General features: G+C 37.5%; 3 protein-coding genes and 1 non-coding gene across 6 annotated transcripts; 3 read left to right on the top strand and 1 right to left on the bottom strand.

Annotated features, from left to right (window-relative positions):
- The first annotated feature begins 914 nt into the window (after nt 1-914).
- On the top strand, nt 915-14,422 carry LOC120007477 (uridine-cytidine kinase C-like). Of its 3 annotated transcripts, XM_038857729.1 has the most exons (26): nt 916-1,277; nt 2,440-2,552; nt 2,669-2,795; nt 3,200-3,298; nt 3,382-3,450; nt 3,551-3,685; nt 3,771-3,839; nt 4,547-4,602; nt 4,718-4,877; nt 5,188-5,352; nt 5,625-5,709; nt 5,819-6,052; nt 6,150-6,268; nt 6,384-6,426; nt 8,115-8,272; nt 8,586-8,696; nt 9,671-9,739; nt 9,918-10,061; nt 10,740-10,814; nt 10,900-11,076; nt 11,198-11,283; nt 12,269-12,323; nt 13,107-13,232; nt 13,346-13,459; nt 13,573-13,689; nt 13,963-14,422. In XM_038857729.1, exons 1-24 carry the CDS (start codon nt 1,179-1,181, stop codon nt 13,433-13,435), a joined length of 2,664 nt encoding a protein of 887 aa, XP_038713657.1. In that variant the 5' UTR covers nt 916-1,178; the 3' UTR covers nt 13,436-13,459; nt 13,573-13,689; nt 13,963-14,422. The 3 variants fall into 3 exon arrangements, with proteins under 3 accessions (XP_038713664.1, XP_038713673.1, XP_038713657.1); XM_038857736.1 differs by lacking the exons at nt 13,107-13,232; nt 13,346-13,459; nt 13,573-13,689; nt 13,963-14,422 and adding an exon at nt 12,623-13,024 and having other exon boundaries at nt 915-1,277; XM_038857745.1 differs by lacking the exons at nt 11,198-11,283; nt 12,269-12,323; nt 13,107-13,232; ... (1 more) ...; nt 13,573-13,689; nt 13,963-14,422 and having other exon boundaries at nt 915-1,277; nt 10,881-11,020.
- A 601-nt stretch (nt 14,423-15,023) lies between these two features.
- On the bottom strand, nt 15,024-20,112 carry LOC120007494 (SEC12-like protein 2). Its single transcript, XM_038857758.1, has 10 exons — nt 19,644-20,112; nt 18,810-18,904; nt 17,919-18,069; nt 17,303-17,394; nt 17,083-17,182; nt 16,887-16,962; nt 16,660-16,780; nt 16,440-16,556; nt 16,267-16,331; nt 15,024-15,613 (listed from the first exon to the last, which is right to left on the bottom strand). The coding sequence occupies exons 1-10, from the start codon at nt 19,944-19,946 to the stop codon at nt 15,495-15,497; spliced, it is 1,239 nt and encodes a 412-aa protein (XP_038713686.1). The 5' UTR covers nt 19,947-20,112; the 3' UTR covers nt 15,024-15,494.
- A 191-nt stretch (nt 20,113-20,303) lies between these two features.
- Nucleotides 20,304-20,385, top strand: TRNAS-AGA. Its single transcript has one exon. It is a non-coding gene; the product is annotated as a tRNA-Ser (tRNA).
- Nucleotides 20,386-20,589: 204 nt separating this feature from the next.
- Nucleotides 20,590-21,476, top strand: LOC120007503 (10 kDa chaperonin, mitochondrial-like). The gene is made up of 3 exons (XM_038857770.1): nt 20,590-20,833; nt 20,935-21,074; nt 21,174-21,476. The coding sequence occupies exons 1-3, from the start codon at nt 20,729-20,731 to the stop codon at nt 21,220-21,222; spliced, it is 294 nt and encodes a 97-aa protein (XP_038713698.1). The 5' UTR covers nt 20,590-20,728; the 3' UTR covers nt 21,223-21,476.
- The last annotated feature ends 472 nt before the right edge of the window (nt 21,477-21,948 follow it).

Genomic DNA, 21,948 nt, shown 5'->3' with positions numbered 1-21,948 from the left:
TAATTTTGTACTATTGTTTTTATATTCCTTTTTTTTAAAATCTAAATTGCTACCTTAAATATTTACCATCCTTTTTTATACACAGACCCACAAAAATGGTAATCCCATACCCCATACCCCCAATAATTCCCTAGTTCCTTCCCTCGCCTAGGAATAGAATCCAGGACCTTATGGTTCTAGGTGGTTGTCCTACCAAGATTCCTAAACCTTTTATTTTAAGTCTTTAACCTTGGAAAGCAAAAGTAGGGAGAATACTTGAGACAGCCGTCCTTTTTGTATTCATAATAAAAATAAACTAAAAATATAATTTAAATAAGTTATTTAACTATGCAAAAAACAATTTAAAGTGGGCGATTTCCACTATAATTAGGTGTCTTCCGGGAGTGTCCGATCCACTGTAATTAGGCGTCTTCCGGGGGTGTCCGTCGAAGACGGTATTTGAGTTTTTCAAAATTTTACTTTATTTTAGTTTTTTTTGTTGTACTACATTTTTATAGTGGCTCAAAAAATAGATATCAGTAATATAAATTTGAGTTTACCATTTCTATCTCTATAATTTTAAAATGGATATGAAAAAAAACGAATTATGATTATTTATAAATAAAATTTGAAGTTTTTTATTATTTTTATTTATTTATTTTTTTGAAATCGGATGGAGAATTCAAACTTTGGTCTGATACATACATCATCTTTATCAATCAAATTAGTGATTTGGGTGTATTTAAAGTTTTTTGGAGTTAAAGTATAAATATTATATTAAAATTCAATTACGCGGTATGTGGATATAGAGGATATGACCACCTCAAAAAAAAAAAAAAAAGATATGGAGGATATGTTTTCTCGCCGGTTTTAAAATGTCATAAAATTGTAGAAATACAGATAATAAAAAAAGGTGGGGAAAACATAATTAGGAATCCTAACCAACCAAGGAATTATAAACAAGCGGGAGCCTGAGTGTCTGACGCTTTGAAGGGAAGAGTGTGTGCGAGAAGTGAACAAATTAAGGGAAGAAAGCGCTTTCCAGCAAATTTAGTCCCGAAAAAGCCCATAATTCAGCGATTTCTCCTTCTTATTTAACTCAATCGTTACCTCACGCGAATTGCAGTAATAAGAGAAGCGATTCAAGAGGTGCAGGTGTCGGACTGGGGGGTTTGGGGCACTTGTCGAAGCTCGTAAAGATGGACGACGGGGTTGTTCAGCGAGTTTTTCAAGAAGGAGGCCGAGACTACGAATCATCTTCTACTTCTTCCGTTCTCCAATCTCTTCCCCTTCATGCGGTAATATGCAGAACTTCTGTGGTTGAGTCTTGAGTTTCTTCTGTTTTTTTTCGTCATGATTAGGTTCAGATGCTTTTAGTTGTAATTGCGTGTTGAGTCCCTCTCTGGTGTGCGGTTTTGGTCAGCCAAGAACGGGTGGAGTGTTTGCGTCTTCGATGATGTTTGTTTCTAGCTCGATTTTGCTATTTTTGGTTCTTTGATTAGATATTGTCCGTCAAACCAAACTAGTCTCGTCAAATTATATTATCTTCTTATTAGCTCGTCATCGGATTGAGGATTCATATTTTCAGTTGACTTGCAAGTTCTTCTTAGTGCATAAATGCTTCATACTTGTTAGCGTGTTGGTTTCCCAATATTGGTCTCCTTGGATGTGCTCTAATTAGGCTATGAGATGTGAGTAATGGTGATAAATTGATACATTTTAGAACAGAGTAACGGTGAAATTAGCCTGCAATGCACTAAGAAAAATAAAAATAAAAATCAACTGAAAAAGAAGCAAAGAAACAAAAAAGAAAGAAGACGGAGTAAGATAGATGCTGGTGTTCTAGATGCTGATTTTCATGTTTATTGCTCAGCTTATGCTGTTTGTAGTGATACCTATATAGTATATTCATTCTCTGTTCTCTTGTCGTTCCATCAACGATTTGATACTTGATAGTTGTGTGTGTGTGTATGGTCAGTTTATCCTTTTTCAACAAGTGATGGCGATTTTTTTTTGTTTTGAGCTAGACTTTTCAAGGTGAACATGTGGCATAGGTAACCAAAAAAAAGTGAAACATATGGCCTAGTGGTAGAGTTGCAAGGGTGCAATCTAGAGGTCACATATATAATTTCTAAAAATAGTTTCTCCATATATTATGTGGGGTAAAGTCTGCATACATCCCGCCTGTCGCTGACCTCGCCCACTGCGGAAGTCTTGCACGGGAGTTGTTCACTTTTTTATTATTTTTTTTTAATTTTGAGTCAAGCTTTTCCTTTTGTTCTTTTGTGCATGCATTTTTTCTGCTGCTTTGCATGTGAAGTATATATTTATTGTTGTTAACTTGAAATATGTCATTAAAATGAAAAGACACACGGCACACACAAAGAAGTATGATAAATTTTTTTGAGTAATAAAATTTGATTGAGAAGCCTAATCATTCCTTGTATTGAATTGAAACAGTCTTTTGATCATGGGTATTACTTGTTAGTAAAATCCATTCAAGAACTCAGACAGAAAAAAGATGGTCTTGTTACTGTTGGTATTGGCGGTCCTAGTGGTTCTGGCAAAACAAGGTATGCCTTTATTATTTCCATTTTTCATCCTACCACAGAAAACTTACGAAAAAAATTCAAGCAGCATTTTCCCCCGATACGCTCTGACTTATTGTTATGTTTGGTGGTTCGTAAAGCTTAGCTGAGAAGGTTGCATCTGTAATTGGTTGTACTATTATCTCAATGGAGAACTATCGTGATGGTGTTGATGAAGGGAATGTTTTGGATTCATTAGATTTTGATACATTGGTACAAAATCTTGAGGTTAGCATCTACTTGTTATTTCTTTGACTTTGGAATCCCTTTATGCACTATTTTTCAATAAAATTGATCGAGACACTTGGCCAACTCCTTTATGTTCATTTTAACTTTGAAGGTATCTACAAGTTTTGGAATTTTATAGTTCAGTTTTCTGTTTCCTTTTGATCTTCGGATGATCTACTTGTTATGTATGTGTATATTCTTTTCCACGTAACTATGGAGTGTTGTTGTTTTTTTTTTGTGATAATGTGTCCTTATAATTTGTTAAGACCAAAAATTGCATTTTATGTTTTAGGTGCATTGCATTTGAAAATAATGATGATGCTTTGTCACCTTCAGAATCTATGTGAGGTTTTCTTGTGCTTATGTATCTTGATTCTTGAAGCAGTCTTTTATGTTGAAAATAGGACTTGACAAAAGGCCAAGATACTATGATGCCGGTGTTTGATTACCAACAAAAGAAACGCATTGGTTCAAAGGCAATAAAAAGTTCTTCATCTGGGGTGGTAAGCTTCTGTAAAGTGCAAACTACAGTTACTATGATTAACCATGGTCACTGGACATTCATTTCTATGCACTTTATGCGTAGGTTGTAGTTGATGGTACCTATGCTCTGAATGCAAGATTGCGCTCTTTGCTAGACATACGGGTTGCAGTGGTAACTGTTTTTGTTCTTAGAAACTGTAATTTGGTTTGTACCAGGCCTTTAAATCATTAATTGTTTTCAGATACTGATAAGATGTTTCGGAATGGGTCAGGTTGGTGGTGTTCACTTTAGTCTCCTTTCTAAAGTCCGATATGACATTGGGGATTCTTGTTCCCTGGATTATCTTATTGACAGCATTTTCCCATTGTTCAGAAAGAACATTGAGCCAGACCTACATCACGCACAAGTTTGTTCTTTTTATTTCTTTTCCTGTTTCCTTTTGAGTGTTGAAGTTTACTGCAAACCTCTTATGTATGGAGTGTACCCTGCAGATTAGAATAAACAACAGCTTTGTTTCATCATTTAGAGAAGCAATCTACAAGCTGAAGTGTAGAAGTGAGGTCTGTATATGTTCTTTCCACATCATTGCTGTCATCCTTCCGTAAGCATTACAAGACGATCTGAATGTCGAAAGCGTTGATGGAAACTTAAAAATCAATTTCGTCTTCTGAGGTTAAAACTTGATAGGAGTATGTGAAGTTGTGCTTTTAATATCACTTAAAAGTACCTTCTTCCCATGAAGGTTGATTAAGAAATTTTAGCAACCAGTTTCTTGGAGCTTTGTGAATCTTGTTTTACACATTCTGATTTGCAATTACAGGATATGGTCTGAGATGGTTACAAAATGTCTGAATGGGTTTTTTGTTGACATGCTTGATAGACCTTTTTCTTCTGTTAAATCTTCAATTAAATAAGACATAAAAATGAAAGTTTATATCTCGTTTTATATTTAGAAAAAAGTGTTGATGCACCCCAGGTGCTTATGGTAAATGATCTACTTGATTCATGCATTGACCCGGTATATATTTTAATTTTCCTTTTTAATTTGTTATGATATCACTTGCATTTTAATTTTAATTATAATTATTATGTAGAATGGACTTTGTCAACATCCTTTCTTTGATTACTTCATTGGTTTATCCCCTCTTGTGCATTGTAATAGTGAATTGAGATGTTTATCGCTTTCAGACAATTTTAGTTTATAATTGCGTAATTACCAATAAGTACGTGATTAGGATGTTAAAGTTACATTACATCATTTTGACAGACACCAGACAGGCATTCTGCCTTTGCCTTTCAAGAAAATGAAGCAAAAACGGATAAGTGAGTTGTTGTTCCAAGTTCAAAGTGCAATCGCAACTTTAATTTGAAGAAGCCTGATTAGTTTCTTTGATGACCATTGGTTGCAAATGACTGCCTAAGATTCTTTTGCTTTCAGTTTTATTGAGATGTATCTTAGGCCTCCATCAGCAAGTGAAGAGGCGCGGATAAATGATTGGATTAAGGTGCGTCAATCTGGTATAAGGTATTATCTATCACTTGGGGACCAGAGGATTGTGGACAAAAATTTCATAATCAGGCCAAAAGCTGAATTTGAGGTGAGACATGTTTTTGAAGTTTGTAATTCTTGCATAAACTCTATTTTCCCATGTAGATAAGTATAGAATATTTCAGAAAGAAAAAAGAAGACGGCTTGATTGCACTGCTCATACCTGATCATATGAAACATCATGAGACATGTTCATTGAGCAGATCTTCAACTCTGTATAAAAGGCTTCAAAGGGAATTTTTTGACTGAAACTTTATTCATTTGAGAAAGAAAATGATACGACTCTTTTCTTATAACATTCTTGTTATTGGTTATCATTTGAATGATTCACATACCTGTATTGTTTAATGTGGTAACAGGTTGGCCGTATGACACTTGGTGGATTGCTGGCTTTGGGGTACAATGTTGTTGTCAGTTATAAACGGGCATCAATATCTGTTAATATTGACAGTCTTTCATTATCACGTGAAACCATTGATACTCTTGATGAGACGTACATGGTGCTGAGGGGCACAAATAGGAAAGTATGAGCTTATTTTCTCATCTCTACAGATGTAATATTTCTCTTTTCTGCCACCCCCCTTCTTGATATTTGTTAGGGGAAATTTGAGATTTTGCTTGGATGAAAGTAGAGAAAGAAAATGCGTGGCTTATTCATATTTGTGAATGCTAACCTCTACGCTACCGGTGGGTATTAACAACTTGGATATAACCTGACATGATTATGGGTTCTTTGGGCTGGGGAGGATTGTTGAACCAAGCTTACATCCTGTCCTGGTTGTTTTTCTATGTCTAGACAGTTGGGGCTGAAGCATTAAAGCTAGCTATCAATGGACCGTGGATCACCAAATCATATCTGGAGATGATTCTTGAGAGAAAAGGTGACAAGCTGGATATAAGAGTGTCTAGAAAAAACCTCCTTTGTGGCTTTGTTTTTAGTCTATTAGATCATAGTTATTAATCTTTCAAAAAATGTTACTCATTGTGCAGGTGTACCACGACTTAATACACCGCCACCTATTTCCAGCACATCTGTAGTTACCAATCAAGAAAGGATGATCGCTGCCCCAAGGCCAATTCGTACGACTTCAAACCTTGTTACTCGGCTTGAAGACCTATCTCAGCCTTGGACACGATCCCCAACAAAATTGAAAATGGAACCTGTATTAGCAGCATGGCATTTCATCTCATCAGATACATTGCATGCTGATAGCTCAGTAATAGGTAAGTCTCTCCTACTTGTGGAATGCATCAGCTTTAAATCCAGGATCAACTACAGATTCTCTCATAAGGAGGACTATGATATCATTTTTATGTATAGGCTTCTCTCGTGAAACAACCACAGATTCTTCTTCTTTCAGGGATACAATAAAGCTTGCTCCAATGCCTGATTCATATGATCTAGATAGAGGACTGCTGCTTTCAGTTCAAGCCATACAAGTAAGGAGTATGACATTAGTTAATGAACTTTCATGTTGAAATACCTTAAATCCAATGATCTTATTGGGATATACAGTCAGATTCCGAGGTCATATGTTTCTGTTTGTTGTTACAGGCTTTGTTGGAGAATAAAGGTCTCCCTGTTGTAGTTGGAATTGGTAATGCACGCTTTACAATATAGATCTATCTCTGTACCTATCTTTGTAGACATCTTGTTAATTTTGGGTGATGTTTCAGAGTGACGTTAATAGTTGCTTAGCAAAATATCTGCTGAGTTATTAGCAGTCTCGAAGTAAATATTAAGCAATTTGGTTCATGGTCATAACTAATAGTTTTGTTCTTGTTACACCCACATTCAAGTTTGTAGGATATGCAGAACCAAGTAACATTAATTACTGGTGATGCATGGTAAAGGTGAACAACTCCCATGCACAAAGCCCCGCAAGGGACAGGGTTGGGGACAAGAGGATGTACACAGACCTTACCCCACATAATATGTGGAGAGGCTGTTTTTAGGAATTGAACATGTGACCTCTACGTTGCACTCCTGCAACTCTACCACTGCACCACATATGTTCTTAAATATACAGGGCATTAAGGTGCTCATTTTTATACATGTTTATTAAAAAGGAATAGGAGACTTAGTTGTGTTGTCAGCGTACTTTCATCTTATGTCATTTCTTGTAGAGTTTAGATGCAAGGGAGTCAAGCAATGTGAGGTTATGTTTGTATAAAAGCCCTATTAACACCATATTTACAGATATTGATTTATCCTGAAAGAGTTACATGACAATCTGTACAACTTCTTCAAGCTATATCATGGAGGAGATACGACCATATGCAAGCTGATACTATGACACCTGCAAAATGTCACAGGGCATATCATACGTGCCTTTTTCTGCATGCATTTGCTGTGTCGAAGAGTAGCCACTTAGTTGGGTCAATTCGAAATTTATGTCACTATTATTAATGTAGCTGCTTATGAGGGGTTTTGGCTATTTGAAAGGCTAGCCTAAGAAGTTGAAAATATAGTAAGCAAAGCCCTTTCCTTTCGACCTGTGAATAGTTGCTGCAGGAGACAACACCGATGTGAAGATGGCATAGAGAATAATAAGTTAATGTGTAAATGTGTCAAAAAGAGACCTTGACTTAGAATTTTTAATGCATAATTGAACTTATTTGGTGAAAATTCCTGAGTTCCTTGCATTTACTGAAAGAGTTAAGCTGATCAGGATCAGATTGGTCAGAATCACATCTGACAAGATCAACATTCAAGGTTGGGTACTTTAAAGTTTCACCTTTGTGGATGTTGATCTTTGTACTAGCTTATCATGTATATGAATTGTATACTGCAGACACTTAGTTAGAGAGATATACGTACACATATAGAGCAATTACTGATTGTATTAATGCATCCACCTTGGATTAGTTTAAGAGATTTTATTGTCTGGAAAGATCAATTAAATATGTTTGCAAATACTATTTTGACTCCATCAAATGGAGGTGGTCTAATGGTATCTTCTTTATTTATTATTTGGTGATACTTCTATGTCCTGTTTGCCTCTTTCGTTCATCTTTGATACAGCTATATTTGTTTGTCTAAATATATGAACAGAGCAATTTTCGTGTTATGGTTTAGATGGAGTCATGGAGGCCTTGAGATGTTAATTAGTTGCAATGATTCAAGGACTGCTCTCTCCTACCATTGGGCTTTATGATTATTTATTTTTGGATAAAATGATTCAACATCATCAACTAATTTTGGAAATTTTCCTAATTTTCCTGTTTATACTGCTTAAAACATGTTTTTTTTTCCCCTTTATGTTAATTTTGTTGTTTGCTGCAGGAGGTCCAAGTGGATCTGGGAAAACTAGTCTGGCTCATAAAATGGCAAATATTGTTGGTTGCGAAGTGGTTTCCCTTGAAAGCTATTTTAAATCTGAACAAGTGAAGGATTTTAAGTATGATGACTTTAGCTCTCTTGATCTATCTTTGCTTTCTAAGGTAAGATGACAATCACTTGTTGCATATTATCGAGTCCTTCCATGGGTAATTTTCCTTGTCTTACAAACTTGCTGATTAAGTAACATTTGAGTAGACATTGGTATGCAAGTGTCTATGTACGATTGGTGTTGATGTGTGAGGATTTAGGTCAATGAATATAAGAGTGGGTTTTGAAATTTCAGTAAAAATTGTGGGTAGTTATATACATGACGATGGATATAGCTTCCTGTTACATCATTCAGTTTATATAACATCTGTAAGTTTCTTCACCTCTATTTGTAATAGGATTATGAATTGTTTCTTTCATTTGCAGAACATTGCTGACATTCGGAACCGTCGAAGAACAAAAGCACCCATTTTTGACTTGGAGACTGGTGCTCGTAGTGGCTTCAAGGATCTTGAAGTTTCTGAAGATTGTGGCGTGGTTTGTTTACAAACTCACTCTCTTTTGCTGCTAGAATTGCTTTTCTCTGCTTAGTGTGGTCTTAATATGTCTTGAAGAACCATGCATCACAAGGGAGTGTGGGAGAGATGGAAGTGGGAAGTCATCCACTGTCTGTTTTTCGGTTTTTCCTTGCAAACATTGATTTTGAGTGTGGTTTCACTTATGTTACTTTGGGTTATCTTCCCTTGTAACTTGAGCCATGGGGACAATAATTAGGTATTCTTCTCTTGTATGGAGAAATTAATCGGTTGTTTTCTTGAGAAATCTCCTAGTTATGGATTTTATTAATGCCTTTAGGCATACTCTGTGAAACTCAAAAAAATCTACTCTGTGCTGTACCTGTTCCTTGAGTTAGTTGCAGGGGCCATGGTGTCTGGCTGAACTAGTTTCTTGTGACAACTTTTCACCAATTTCTCATTTGAATTCATGTAGCCAGCCCCAACTTTGTTTGTGATAATGGCTTGATGATGATGATGAGATGCTAAGAACTATGTTCTTTCAGTGGAAAAGTTGATTTTTTTATTATGCAGGAAACAAGATGGTACAACCATGAAGATAAGTAAAAACTAAGATATGTCCATTATCTCTGTAAGACAAAAAGATTGAAGTTACAGCTCTGAAAAGTCCAGACTATTTTTCTGTTGCATTTCTGCTCTGTTTCTAGGCAGTTAAAAACTCTTCCATATCTCTGCTCATACTATTCAAGCAATGGTAGCAGGGGCGCTGAGGTGATTGAAGAACTATTTCAGTCAGTTTCAGATTTCGGACAAATGTCTTTTAGAAATTTGGAAGTTTTCTAAGACTTGCGTAAATCTTCTAATGTCCTCAATATTTCATGATCAGAATCATCTATGATATAGCTTTTTCAGTGTATGTCTTGTGAATTAGCTATGCTAGTTGGCTTGGTTTTATTTTTGTTGTCCGCTTAACTTTTATTTGATTCCTTTGACCAGATAATTTTTGAAGGCGTTTATGCTCTGCATCCTGAGATACGAAAGTCACTTGACTTGTGGATTGCTGTTGTAAGATGACTTTCTCAGCTCGTTGAGGGTTTCTTTTCCATGTTCATGTATATTATGGGCATATCTATGAACTATTTATTGGTGTGTGTGTTTGTTGGGGAATCTGCTTGTGTACACTTGGTGTTGATTCTATCACAGATGAGAACGTGTATTAAGTAATTTTCATTTTACAAAACAGGTTGGAGGTGTTCATTCGCATCTGATTTCTCGAGTTCAGAGGGACAAGAGTAAAGTGGGATGTTTCTTATCTCAAAATGAGATCATGATGACGGTGTTCCCAATGTTCCAGCAGCACATTGAACCTCATCTTGTTCATGCACATGTTAGTAAAGACGAAAATATATGAAGCCTTTTATTTTATTTCTTGCTTTAGTGTAAGACTATCATTGGCTGCCATAGTTCCAATTTTCATCATAAATGGTTTCAGCATTGTCAAATCATTCCTCTACTGACCTCTAAATTTTTTAGTATAGTTTTGGATCTGGAAAAACATGATCATGGCCTTCGACTAAATGAAATTTAATATGCTCATTCATATCCTTTGTAGCATCTAGGGTGCAAATTCATGTCATTAGTTGGACCACTAGTTAATGCTGTCCGAAATTTACAAGATACCATTTTTTGGATGCTATATCAAGTGGATTTTTGGGTTGTCCCATTTGTTGCAGTGCATTCTGTACTAGATACCTGTGTGGCCACCTAAATTGTATGCGACACCAATTGTGTGCATTAATTGTGAGATTTGAGTAAGCCAGTTATTATACTGGAAAGCAATTAAGTATTTATAGGAATTCAGGACATTGCAGATTTTTTGATTTTATTCGTTGCATATGCATGCACGCAGGAAGAAGCACATGCATTGTTTCCCCCTTTTCTGATTGCTGGCCACTGGCCAGTCTATGGCAGTGGCACCTGATGTCCTATTACTTGTTACGCTTGATGTTTGGTTTGACTATCTTAGGTACCAAGAAATGTCTTAGAACTTTTTTCACTATTGCAGCTTAAGATTCGAAATGACTTTGATCCGGTGCTTTCCCCTGAGAGTTCGTTGTTTGTTTTAAAGACTAACAAGCAAGTAAGTTAACCCTAACATTTTTGTCATTCTGTCAAGTAAGGTGGTTTGCACTTGACATAATAATAGTCTTTGTAATGAGTGACAGGTGGCTTACCAAGATATTTTAAAAGTCCTAGATCCTGCAAAGTTTTGTAGTTCCATTCAGAATTTCATTGATATATACTTGAGGCTTCCGGGAATCCCGACTAATGGGCAATTTACAGAGAGTGATTGTATACGTGTCAGAATATGTGAGGGTAGATTTGCAGTGCTTATACGAGAGGTTTGTATCAATATACATGTATAGCATGTATCTTCTTCTACATAAAATGTCGATGCTTTTTCTCAGTTTCTCCGGAATTTATTTGAATATTCATTTTGTTTTTTCGAAATCCTGTTTTTAGCCCATAAGAGAGGGGAATTTCATCATTCAGCCCAAAGTGGACTTTGATATTAGCATCAGTACAGTGGCCGGCCTTCTTAACCTTGGGTAAGATATTTTGAGGTTTAAAAAGTCAATGACTGATAGTTTTTCCCTTTCTTTTTAAGCAATCTTCATTTTCTTGTAAATTTTTCCCCTAATCTTCGAGCAGTCCTTCATTTTTAATACCAATTCTGTATCTTGGTCACTGAAGTGGGGAGGTTCTGCTGGAAATTTATTTGTACTCAAGGTTGCTTAGGGCCTTCTAAGTTTGTCTTTATTGTAATATACACTTATTCGTTTCTTGACTTTGTCTTTGTTGTACTATATCATATCAATACATACATGACGCAACAATAATCGCTTATAAGCTTGGGAGGGAACAGTCAATAACTGAAGCCGAACTTAAGTTTCTTGTTCTTCTTTCTTTCCTAGACTGTATTAGTTCAAGTTTTTTAAGCATCATAAACGTGACGTATAAAACTTGCTGTTTATGTTGTCCTCGGCATGATACTCCACAATCTTCTCAACGCTTTGCGTCCATGTTTAAGCACATATTCATAGGTTCTAACAAATAACCTTTTTGTTTTGGTATGGCAATGGGATGAAGTGATTTGTTTCTTCTATTAAATTAAGTGCATTAGACTTTCTTAGACAGCAAGAGGAAATGAATGTGTTCGTTCAGCATATGTTCTACTTTTGAGAACTATGAGGATGTTGTTAAGCCTTTGCCAATTTCTCAATTACCTTTAATACATCTCTTTCTATTTTGGGGCTTGTGTTTTGGCAGCCTGTAGACTTGTTTCATGTACGAAGTTATATTAATTGCATTGAAATTTACTTAAGGCATGACGCATTTGTTTCCCTTGATTTTGATCAAGTTGTAAGCTTGTAGCTCTACAAGAATCATCAGAGAGTCAAAATAAATAATTATTAACCTCTTTCAACTGACCAACATTTTGGGACATTCTAATGGACTGGTGGATGGGTGATCTACTGATCTATTGTTTGGGGTTCTACGGCTGAAAAGTAATTTTTATCTTTTTATCGTCAGGTATCAAGCTGTAGCATATATTGAAGCATCCGCGTTCATCTACCAGGATGGAAAGGTTATATTTGAGGACCTATTTTCTCTTTAATTATCACTTGAACATCTTCATTGTACATCTCAATTCCATTAATCATAAATTCTTTTAGTTTTTCTTTATTCAGAGCTACTATTTCTGCGCACTATATGCTTCACCTAACTCTTAAACTATGATGCTTATAATATGAAACCATATGGTTCAGGCTTGTGGTTTAATTCAATGCCAGTATGGTACCATGATCACATTTTAAAGTACATAGATCACATCATCTACCTAAATTTCAGTGATCTGACGTTATTTGCAATGTCTACCACATTTAGGCTATGATACCCGGACTCTTCACTTTGCCTTGCTTTACCGATGTCGGGTATGCATGACACAGGTATTGGTATGATACCTGGACTCTTAACTTTACCTTGCCTCCCTCTATGATAGCTTTCAATTTGAAGAACCGGACACACGAATATGTACTCACACCCAACACCCGTACCTGAGTCCAGGTATCATAGCATTTAGGATTTCACTATTTCAGACTTGCTAGTAAATGTGGGATGTGTTAGGATTGAAAGCAGATTCTTTCTCTTCTATTTTGATCTTGACATAAAAACTACAGATAGACTCAAACTGCTGCACTTTTTTGTACTGCTAATGGTACCTGAAAAGTTTTGTTTTCTTCTCGGTTTCCTTTCATTTTACTTCTTTTATAAGTTCATATTTTCTGTGATTTTCTTTGTGTTTATCATACATATATCCCTCTCTGGGTGCATGATTGCTTAATGATTTTATTTTGATGGTCACTTTTAGATTCTTATTGAGGTTGATCATCTACAAGGTTCCCCTAGCCCTTACCTTCAGATCAAAGGGGTTGATAAGGATGCTGTGGCTGCTGCTGGTTCAATGCTTAAACTGGATGGCTCATATACAACAAAGGTTTTTCCATTTATCTTCTGTGTACCTTTGTCACTGTCTGCTGGAAGTAGTGCTGGTCTGTTATTGTTTTATAGATTTGTTTTTCTTGATGCTGAACTGTAATTTGCTTTCAGAGTTATCTTCAAATAATTTTGGAAAGACTACCTTCCGTTGAGAGGAGTTCAAGCGGAATCCATGCTCAGCAAGCTGCGAGATTGCAGTAACTTGTTGAGTTCATACAATCTCAGGTATTTAACTATTATTACATTGAAGCTTCTCTTGAGAGTTGATCTTTGGATATTTGTGTAGCTTTAGGGGGAAGATGCTAATTTTACTTGTGATATTGTTGTCTAACTACCAGGGAAGCAGTTCAGCTTCAGAATCCTCACAAAGTAGGGAGGCTTCTCCGCTGGAAGGCATAATTGAAGACATGCAGTCTAGGATTAGAAGGCTTGAACGACGGCATACTATTAACACGGTAGTAGCAATGCTCTTTCCACTAAAGATGCCGTGTTAATTTTTCTTCATTTAGATTAATCACTTTGTGTTCTGGTATGCTTTCTACTTTAGTATTGTTCTTGTGGAATTGATCCAGTTCCGAGGCCAGTATAATTATTGCAAATGATAGGCTTGGGTGAGATACCCAAAATAACCAATCCATGCACCAAACAAAGCGTATTGTTTTATTTTGACTGTTTTTGCGGTTCCCTGGAATTCATGATAAGCCACTCAAGTTATCGTTCCGTGGCAGGTACTATGGACTTTCTTGATGTCTGCTCTTGTTGGTTATTCACTTTACCAGAGAAAGCGAAAAGAATACTGATTATGGCTTGTCGAGCCATAGGATTTTGCTTTGTGAAAGAGAACGTTCTCGTTGAATTTCTCATGGGAGTTCTTTGAACTGGTTACTTGGATTCTTAACACAGTATACAGGAATTTGAAGTCCGGGAGCTACTAACAAGAGAGTTACATTCCTCCCTTGGCTGTTGACAGTGAGGTACTTTTAACTTCAAAGCAAAACCTTTTTGGTTGCTCAGAGTTGTGAATTCTTAATTGTGAGGGGTGGGTGTTTGGAGAGGGCGATTATAAGAATCAAAGATAGGATATGCTCTTTATGCGTTGAATTTGTGTTGGTAATGAGAATTTTGATCCCTTTATATGTTTCTCCACGTATTTTACGTATTAATGTGATTGACTCAAGTCAAGCGGAAGCTGCGGCTAATCATCACTAGGACTTCTGAATTCTGAGACAGGTTAATTGTTTGTTTGTTTGTTTTTTTTTTTTGGTTCACATTTTGTTTTTGAGTAAATTGTCAAAAAAGGGAGGATTTAGAAATTTGCCTAGCTAAACTTGGAGGTGGCAAATGGGCCTCAAGCCCGGCCCGGCCCAGCCTGTTTGGGACTGGGCCAGCATGGCCAGCCAATTTGCGAATGAGCTGAGTTGGCTCAGCCCATTTGGGAGAGGGCCAGCACAACTCTGCCCAGCCAGTTTGGGGCTAGGCTGAGGGCTGCGATTCTCGGCCCGCCTGCCTCGCACCAATTCAGGAATTTTCAGCAAGTTTTTTTTCTTCTTATATTTTAGTTGTGGAATAATAATTACAAGTGAACTCGTGGCTTAGTGCCTAGTGGTAAGTCATTCAAAATGAGGTCAGGGATTCTCAGCCCTGCCTAACACAATTACCTCACGGCCGGGCCTGCCAAGCCAAGCCCTTGGGCCTAACGTGCTGGCCCAAAGGATTTGAGGTTAACGGGCCTGCCTGGCCCATGAAGAGTTTGGGTCATATTTGGTTGAACTGGCCCACTTTACATCCCTAGCCGAAACTCTCTCATCTAATAATTGATTAGATGAGGTCAGGGGGACTGACACTTGCCTAACACAATTATCTCAAATGTTTATAAAAAAGGCTGGGCCCCGCAGGCCAAGCCCTTGGGCCCCAACATGCCGGGCCTAAGGATTTGAGGTTCACGGGCCTACCCAGCCCACGAAGAGTTTGGGCCATATCGGGCTGGGCCGGCCCACTTTACACCTCTAGCTTAACGTCTCTCATCCAATAATTTATTCGACTGTACCAATACACGCCAGGCCCAGAGTCCAGATATGCGCCCCCTTAGTCATGGGTAAATTGAGCTGTCTTCATCAGCTAAGCGCAGTCCAGCACAAAAACAATGTAACCATGTTCGATCAAAAAGTATCCTTAACTTCCAAGTATTATCTTCTCATTTGTCTTATCGTTGTTCATGTAACTGTCTTGGTCCTCTTGGAACATACAAAGGCCAAGATATTCACATTTGTATAGTGCAGCCAGTCTTCTCTAACAGCTGAGGAAGGATTCCTTCTTGCTTCAGGAAATACACAGCTATTGCAAATAAAATGAACATGATGACCCACATGCTTAGACCTCCTGCAACACGTGAAAACAGAGGGAACAGTTTAACATTTTATAAGTAAGCTTTTAGAAGCCGAATTTCAAAATATTAAACCCAAGTGGAAATTTGAAGTAAATGCACTAGAGCAAATGCAAGTGCTCCACCCAGCTAGACTGGGTGGTGCAGCATGGACAATATCAGACAAACTAGGAGAGACATTATCACAGAACAAGAGTAACATGTTGCGGAATATTATCACAATTTCATATATATTTTCAGGCTCTCTCTATGTGTCGCATTCATTTCATACTTCAAACTTTTCTATCTCAGTTATTGTAATATATCAAACTCCATCTACGAAGCATCGATCCTCAACCAGATCTCCCAATTTGTAAATGCTAAAAATCGAGAAGAAGAAAACCACACATTTGTTCAAATTAAGTTGCACATAAAACAAATACATTATTAAGATTGAACGAGCAGGTAGTGCAACGAAATTAAAATGATGGTTGCTTGCTCATATTCTTGAGCACTCTTCTATAGCCAGACAGCCCTGAATGTGACACAATTTACCTTAGTGGTGGGAGTTCTGGCTATCCATAACCATCGAGTCAAAAAGGGCAGAGTATGACCATAAACTAAAAATCCAGATGAAAATGAGAAGAAAGAGAATACAAAAGCTATATACCGCTTTTCTTTTCCTCAATCACCGTTACTCTTGCACTTGAATCCATAGATGCAGACACCAAAGCCCTAAACTCAGAGAAAACAAAGGTCACTACCAATTGATATTCCCAAAAGGGAAATAGCGTTAAATGTTAATAGAATGCAGGATATAATGGGACTATGTTGAACTCTAACCTTGAATCATTAGTAAATGCTAATGTCGTAACCATTCCAAGATGCGCTTTTCGAATTAGATTTTGAACTTGCATGTTCCTTGAATTTATTACCAAGATGTCTCCTTCAATTGTTCCACTGCATGGCAATCATTCACAAGAGAAAAAATGTTAATAGAAAAACATATTGGTACTTGTAAACAAGTTCAAGCACTTTAAACAATTAAGTGAACATATTTTACACTGAAAGGAGCTTTCCGTCAGATGAAACATTGAAGGAGGATATGGGATCGCGAACGACTTGTTTGGAGCCCATTCTCTTCCATGATGTTGTGTTCCAAGAGACAATACTTCCACGTTGTCCTATGTTAAATAGCATCAGTGATGGGTTAGCTCATACAACAGTCATGCAGCAGAGGGCAGCTTCACCCCAGAAACAGGGAGATAGCTTTTAGTATTGAATAGTCACCTTTTACTCCAGCAGTGTATAGAACATGATGCCCACCATCGCTCTGTGAAAATCTGCAAAAGGCAAAGACTTCATCCTGGACAAAAAAGAAATAATTCAATTGACTTAAAAAACATATCATGAAGCAATCTGAAATGACGGCAGATACCGGTTTCCGTCTATCAATCCTCCGTCAACTTATCACGATTAGGCTTACATTTTCCTTTTGTAGAGAAGCCACTACTGTCGATGACGATACATCCCAAACTCTACCAGGGCCACCCCTTCCCAAGGAGATGAGAAATTTTCCATCAGGGCTGCAAAACAACCCAGCCAAACATGGAGTGAACAATATCAGTAAAGTTACTAGTGCATTTTCGTTTACATGAATCCAGTATCCGGAAAAAACAGATAATTATTTCACAAATGTTGCAAACCTGAAAGACAAGTCCTTCACAGAAGAATGAGCTTGAGCATCATGGAGAAGAACTTCCATACCAGGCCACTTAAAAACCCTTAAATTTCCATCCTGTACTGCATAAAATCATTAGATCATACATCATGCTGCTTCTGATATAAATAATATCTTTCTTGCTCTTCATCATCATTTTCTAGAAATTCTAGTTTGCACCTTCTTGGTGCCTTTAATACATTTTTTCCATTCAAGGAAAAAAAATCATTTTCCATTCAAGAAAATAAATCGTTTTCTAGAACAATAACCTAAGCAAGAGATGTTGACCATATTTTAATGAAATGTTTCAGCTTTCCAAAACCATATTACGATTGAGAGTGTTATCTGAGAAGCAGATCCTAAAACCTCACTGCATTCTGGAATAATAACCTTAATGAGCTAAGACTTGATTCTGCTTAATATAATATTCATGCCTAACTAATGAGATAAACACTATAACATTTCACATGGAAATATGAAGGATGGTTCAGAGCCTCAAGCTTTCACTCACATTTCAGTCGTATAGATCCCGGCACTAAACAGAAATTTCATAGAGCATTTGCATCCATACTCATAGGAAAATTATGAAATTCGATTTGTACCTCTCCACCAACAGCAAGTATAGAACCCTCAGCGTTAAACGCCAATGCTAACTGCTGCTTAATGTCTTCTAGCGGGGTGAGCACTTTATCTGATGCTTTCAACACAAGTTTGTGGTCTTCAGCACTCTTGACCTCATCCCACTCAATCAATCTGCCCATGAAGGCATAGTTATTAATCCAGAGTTCTTAACTTACTGGGAATGATGTCATTAACTGCAGGACAAGGTAGATGTTGATGGAATTTTAACGAGATGGCTCATTGGCTTTATTGCATCAATGCTCAAAAACTAAGGTTTGGCAGTCGTATCATTCAGATTTGTCCTAGTCAAAATATTGGAAGCCACCATAGTGGAGGATAATGTCACAAGGAAAATTGTACATGCATTGCTTTACTTGATTCAAACAGCAATTGGATGATCTGTAGAAAATTTTCTAGTTTCAGATAGAGAGGTAAATAAAAAACTATATTCCAGCTTGCTCCTCTCATTTGGAGTGCCATGAAAAGATTTGCACCAAAAGAAACATATACACCTCTAAGTGATATTAACTAGGCCAACTGATCACCAAGTTCTACTAGGAAGCCTGTTACGGAGCAATTAATAGACTCACTTAAGCGAATCAAAAGGAATAAAAAGGTGCAAATCAAGCAGTTCAGCGACTATCATTTCCTCAGATGAATGGAATAAAACAATTAGACAAACACTATATACTCCGGTGAGGGTGTCCAACAATATCCTCCAAATGATATTTGAGGTTTATATTTCCTTCCCATGTTTTGATAGTAGGTTTCACTTCATTCAGCCAATGCACTGACCCATAAGCATATATTCTCTTAAAATCTTGGCTTAATAATAAAGTAAGAAGCTAACTATGACTACATAGAGGTCACACCTGCAACTTTTTGACAATGCGCAAATAATACCATCTCCACCTGGGTGAACAACCATTCTATATGGACAATCCGAACCAAGTCCAAGCTTAGCCACCTGAAATAAATATTATAAAGCATAAGAGAATATGTAATTGATACAATAGAACGAAAAAGTAAATGCCTAAACCGGTAAGCTAACAACGCTCAGAAATTAAAGCAGAAAGCAATTCTAACATGCAGTTCTAATACTTTATGATTTAGCAGAAATCGAAATTGCAGATGGTTGCAACAATTATATCACTTACGCGGCCTTGTATTGCAAAAATGTCGCAGAAAAAATGATGGCAATTATACCAACCTAATTTTGTTAACTCGATGATATCATTTCAAGGTATCCCAAAACATTCATATTAACAGAGTTATTTGTTAGGCCTCACTTTTGATATATTTAAAAATCAAGATGTAAAATGTGAGCCATGCTTGAGGAATGAGGAACCACCGTTACTAAAGATAGAGATCACTGATGGTTATACTATGATAAACATAAACTTCAAAAGTGATATAAGTGATCAATTGATCATGTAAAAAATTCATTTGGATGCATTGAACTAGAACATGTGAAAGAGATTTCGCACATAATGTCAAAATTTCATGGAAAATCTGTAACAGCAATTGCAAAGGATCTAAGTTCTTAGGCAATCGACAAGAAGGAGAAGAAAAATAACACTAATACTGATATGCCAATGCAGCTTCATAAGCACCTAACGCATTTTATAAAAAATAAAAAATAAAAACTCGGAGAAAAAGGTTCTCATATGAATTAGAGCACTAGAGAGGGGAACTGAAGGTATTACCGGCTGTGCCGAGAGAGAATTTGAATCGAAGTCGAACCTCGCGAGGATAATGGAGTTAGGGATCCCGCTGTGACCTTCGCCACCTCCACCTGCCAAAACGACGTAGTTTCCGTGATCGGACGTACCCGACACAGCGGCTGATTTATCGTCGGAAATCTCATCGGTAGAGGAATCACGGTGATCCTCTTGAAGATTGGAGAGCTTGGATCTGACTTCCTTGTAAGGAACAAAGGCAGCTCCGAAGAATGGGACGCCGTACTTCTGCAAGCATGGATGATCCGAACCTTTGCTCTTCTTCCCCATTGGTTTTCCCTACCTCAACTGCTGCTGCTAGTGGCGCTGCCGTGCTGGTGGTGGTATCGCGCGATCAAATTTCGAGCAATTCGCGTAGAAATTACGAAACCGCTTTGACCAAAGCTTCTATAGTTACTGTGTATTATTTATTACAGATTAGGACGTTATGTCATGGCACCAATCACCATCCGTAACATATTCCTCAGGGGAAAAAGAAGGTTCCTATATAATTATTTTAATGCCCTTTGATCTGTAGATGCCAGAAGAGGTATTTGATTTCTGCAGAAGCAACGAGCGGTCTGAAACAGTGATCTATCAATTTATATACGTTCCCAATAACGAAATTATTACTGGTGAAACATCACGGTGGGCGTGCCGGAGTGGTTATCGGGCATGACTAGAAATCATGTGGGCTTCGCCCGCGCAGGTTCGAATCCTGCCGCTCACGGCTTTAAATTTTGTTAACCATTTTTCTTTTACTTCTCAAATATTTTGGGCCATTCTTTTGCCCGTCCCAAAGCCCACCCTACCTCCCTCTTAATGGAGCCTTGAATTTTTAGAGTTTACAATGGGCCCGAAACCTCCTCCTCAAGGCCCACATATAAAACCCATAGACCGCAGACACTCCAATCACTCCATGCTAAAACCCTAGGGCCTAGAAACTTCCATTGCAATCGAGAACTTGATCTCCAAGCTCCGTCTCCATCCCCAAATTTTAAAAGAGCGCTCAAACTTCTCTCTCAACGCAACAAAACCTTGTGTCAAACACAAGCACTAGCAAGATCATAGCAATGGCGAAGCGCCTGATCCCAACCTTCAACCGTGTCCTGATCGAGAAGGTCGTCCCACCCGCCAAAACCAACGCCGGCATCCTCCTACCTGAGAAGTCCTCCAAGGTAAGTATTTTCCTTTTCTCGCTCCGTATGAATCTGTTGCTTGTATTTTTAGATGTATGTTATGGATCAGACGGTTCTGATTGAACTGTTGGGGATTGCAGTTGAACTCGGGCAAAGTGGTGGCTGTGGGTCCCGGAGGAAGGGACAGAGAAGGGAAACACATTCCTCCTTCTGTTAAGGAAGGCGATACTGTGCTCTTGCCTCAATATGGTGGCACTGAAGTGAAGCTTGGTGAAAAAGAGTGGGTTTTTATTCCCTTCATTCTTTGTGATTTATTTTTATTTCACTCTGTATGCATCTAATCACTATTTTGTGTATGTGGGCTGCTGTTTTTTTACAGGTACCTGTTGTTTAGGGACGAGGACATCTTGGGCACTCTGCATGATTAAATTGTTGAATAATTCATTGATTGGTATGGTCCCCTGGGTTTTGTTTTGGAGGATTATGGCTGGGGTTTTAGGTTGGACTCAAAGGATGAGGATGTAGATTTTTTATTGCGGTAATCCTTACTTTCATCCGTAGTATTAATGAACTTGGTTGTCATTTTTTGCTTAATAAGAGTATGGAATTACTCATACAGAATTGAAAATGTTGTATTGAGTTGGAATTTATGAATTGAAAATGTTTTATTGAGTTGGAATTACTGCAATCTGCAACTGCCCAAAATTGAACCCCCATAATAATGAGTTGGGGGTTTCATAACCACAATAGTAACTTTACTATTGCGTTTTTTTTTTTAAAAAATTGATCCCCTCCCAACCCACCTTCCCCAAAACAAGTGTTTAAACTCATAAACCCACCTCTCCGAACCCAACCCTCCCAACACTACTCCCCTAATCCCTCCGAACCCCTCATCAATGCTCGTACTCGATGGGAGATTGGATGAATAGGTTGGAGGAAAGATTTGAAATCTTATAACAAAATATATGAGATATTTAGTTGTTTAAATTTTTTACCGTTTCTGGTTATCTTGTTGGGCAAAAGTAGGTAGCTGTATCTCCAAAGGATGCCATTCCTTGGTGGAAACCAGTGTTAACTTGTCGACTTGCGTTTTCAGTGCTTCTTTATCTCTTTTCAGTTATATGCAGATGATTATTTTTGTGGGGATGCTGCAA

Source organism: Tripterygium wilfordii, chromosome 2 (assembly GCF_013401445.1).
Source record: "Tripterygium wilfordii isolate XIE 37 chromosome 2, ASM1340144v1, whole genome shotgun sequence".
Classification (NCBI taxonomy): domain Eukaryota; kingdom Viridiplantae; phylum Streptophyta; class Magnoliopsida; order Celastrales; family Celastraceae; genus Tripterygium; species Tripterygium wilfordii.
Note: the sequence above shows the minus strand (reverse complement) of the source record. Positions and strands in the feature narration are given on the sequence as shown.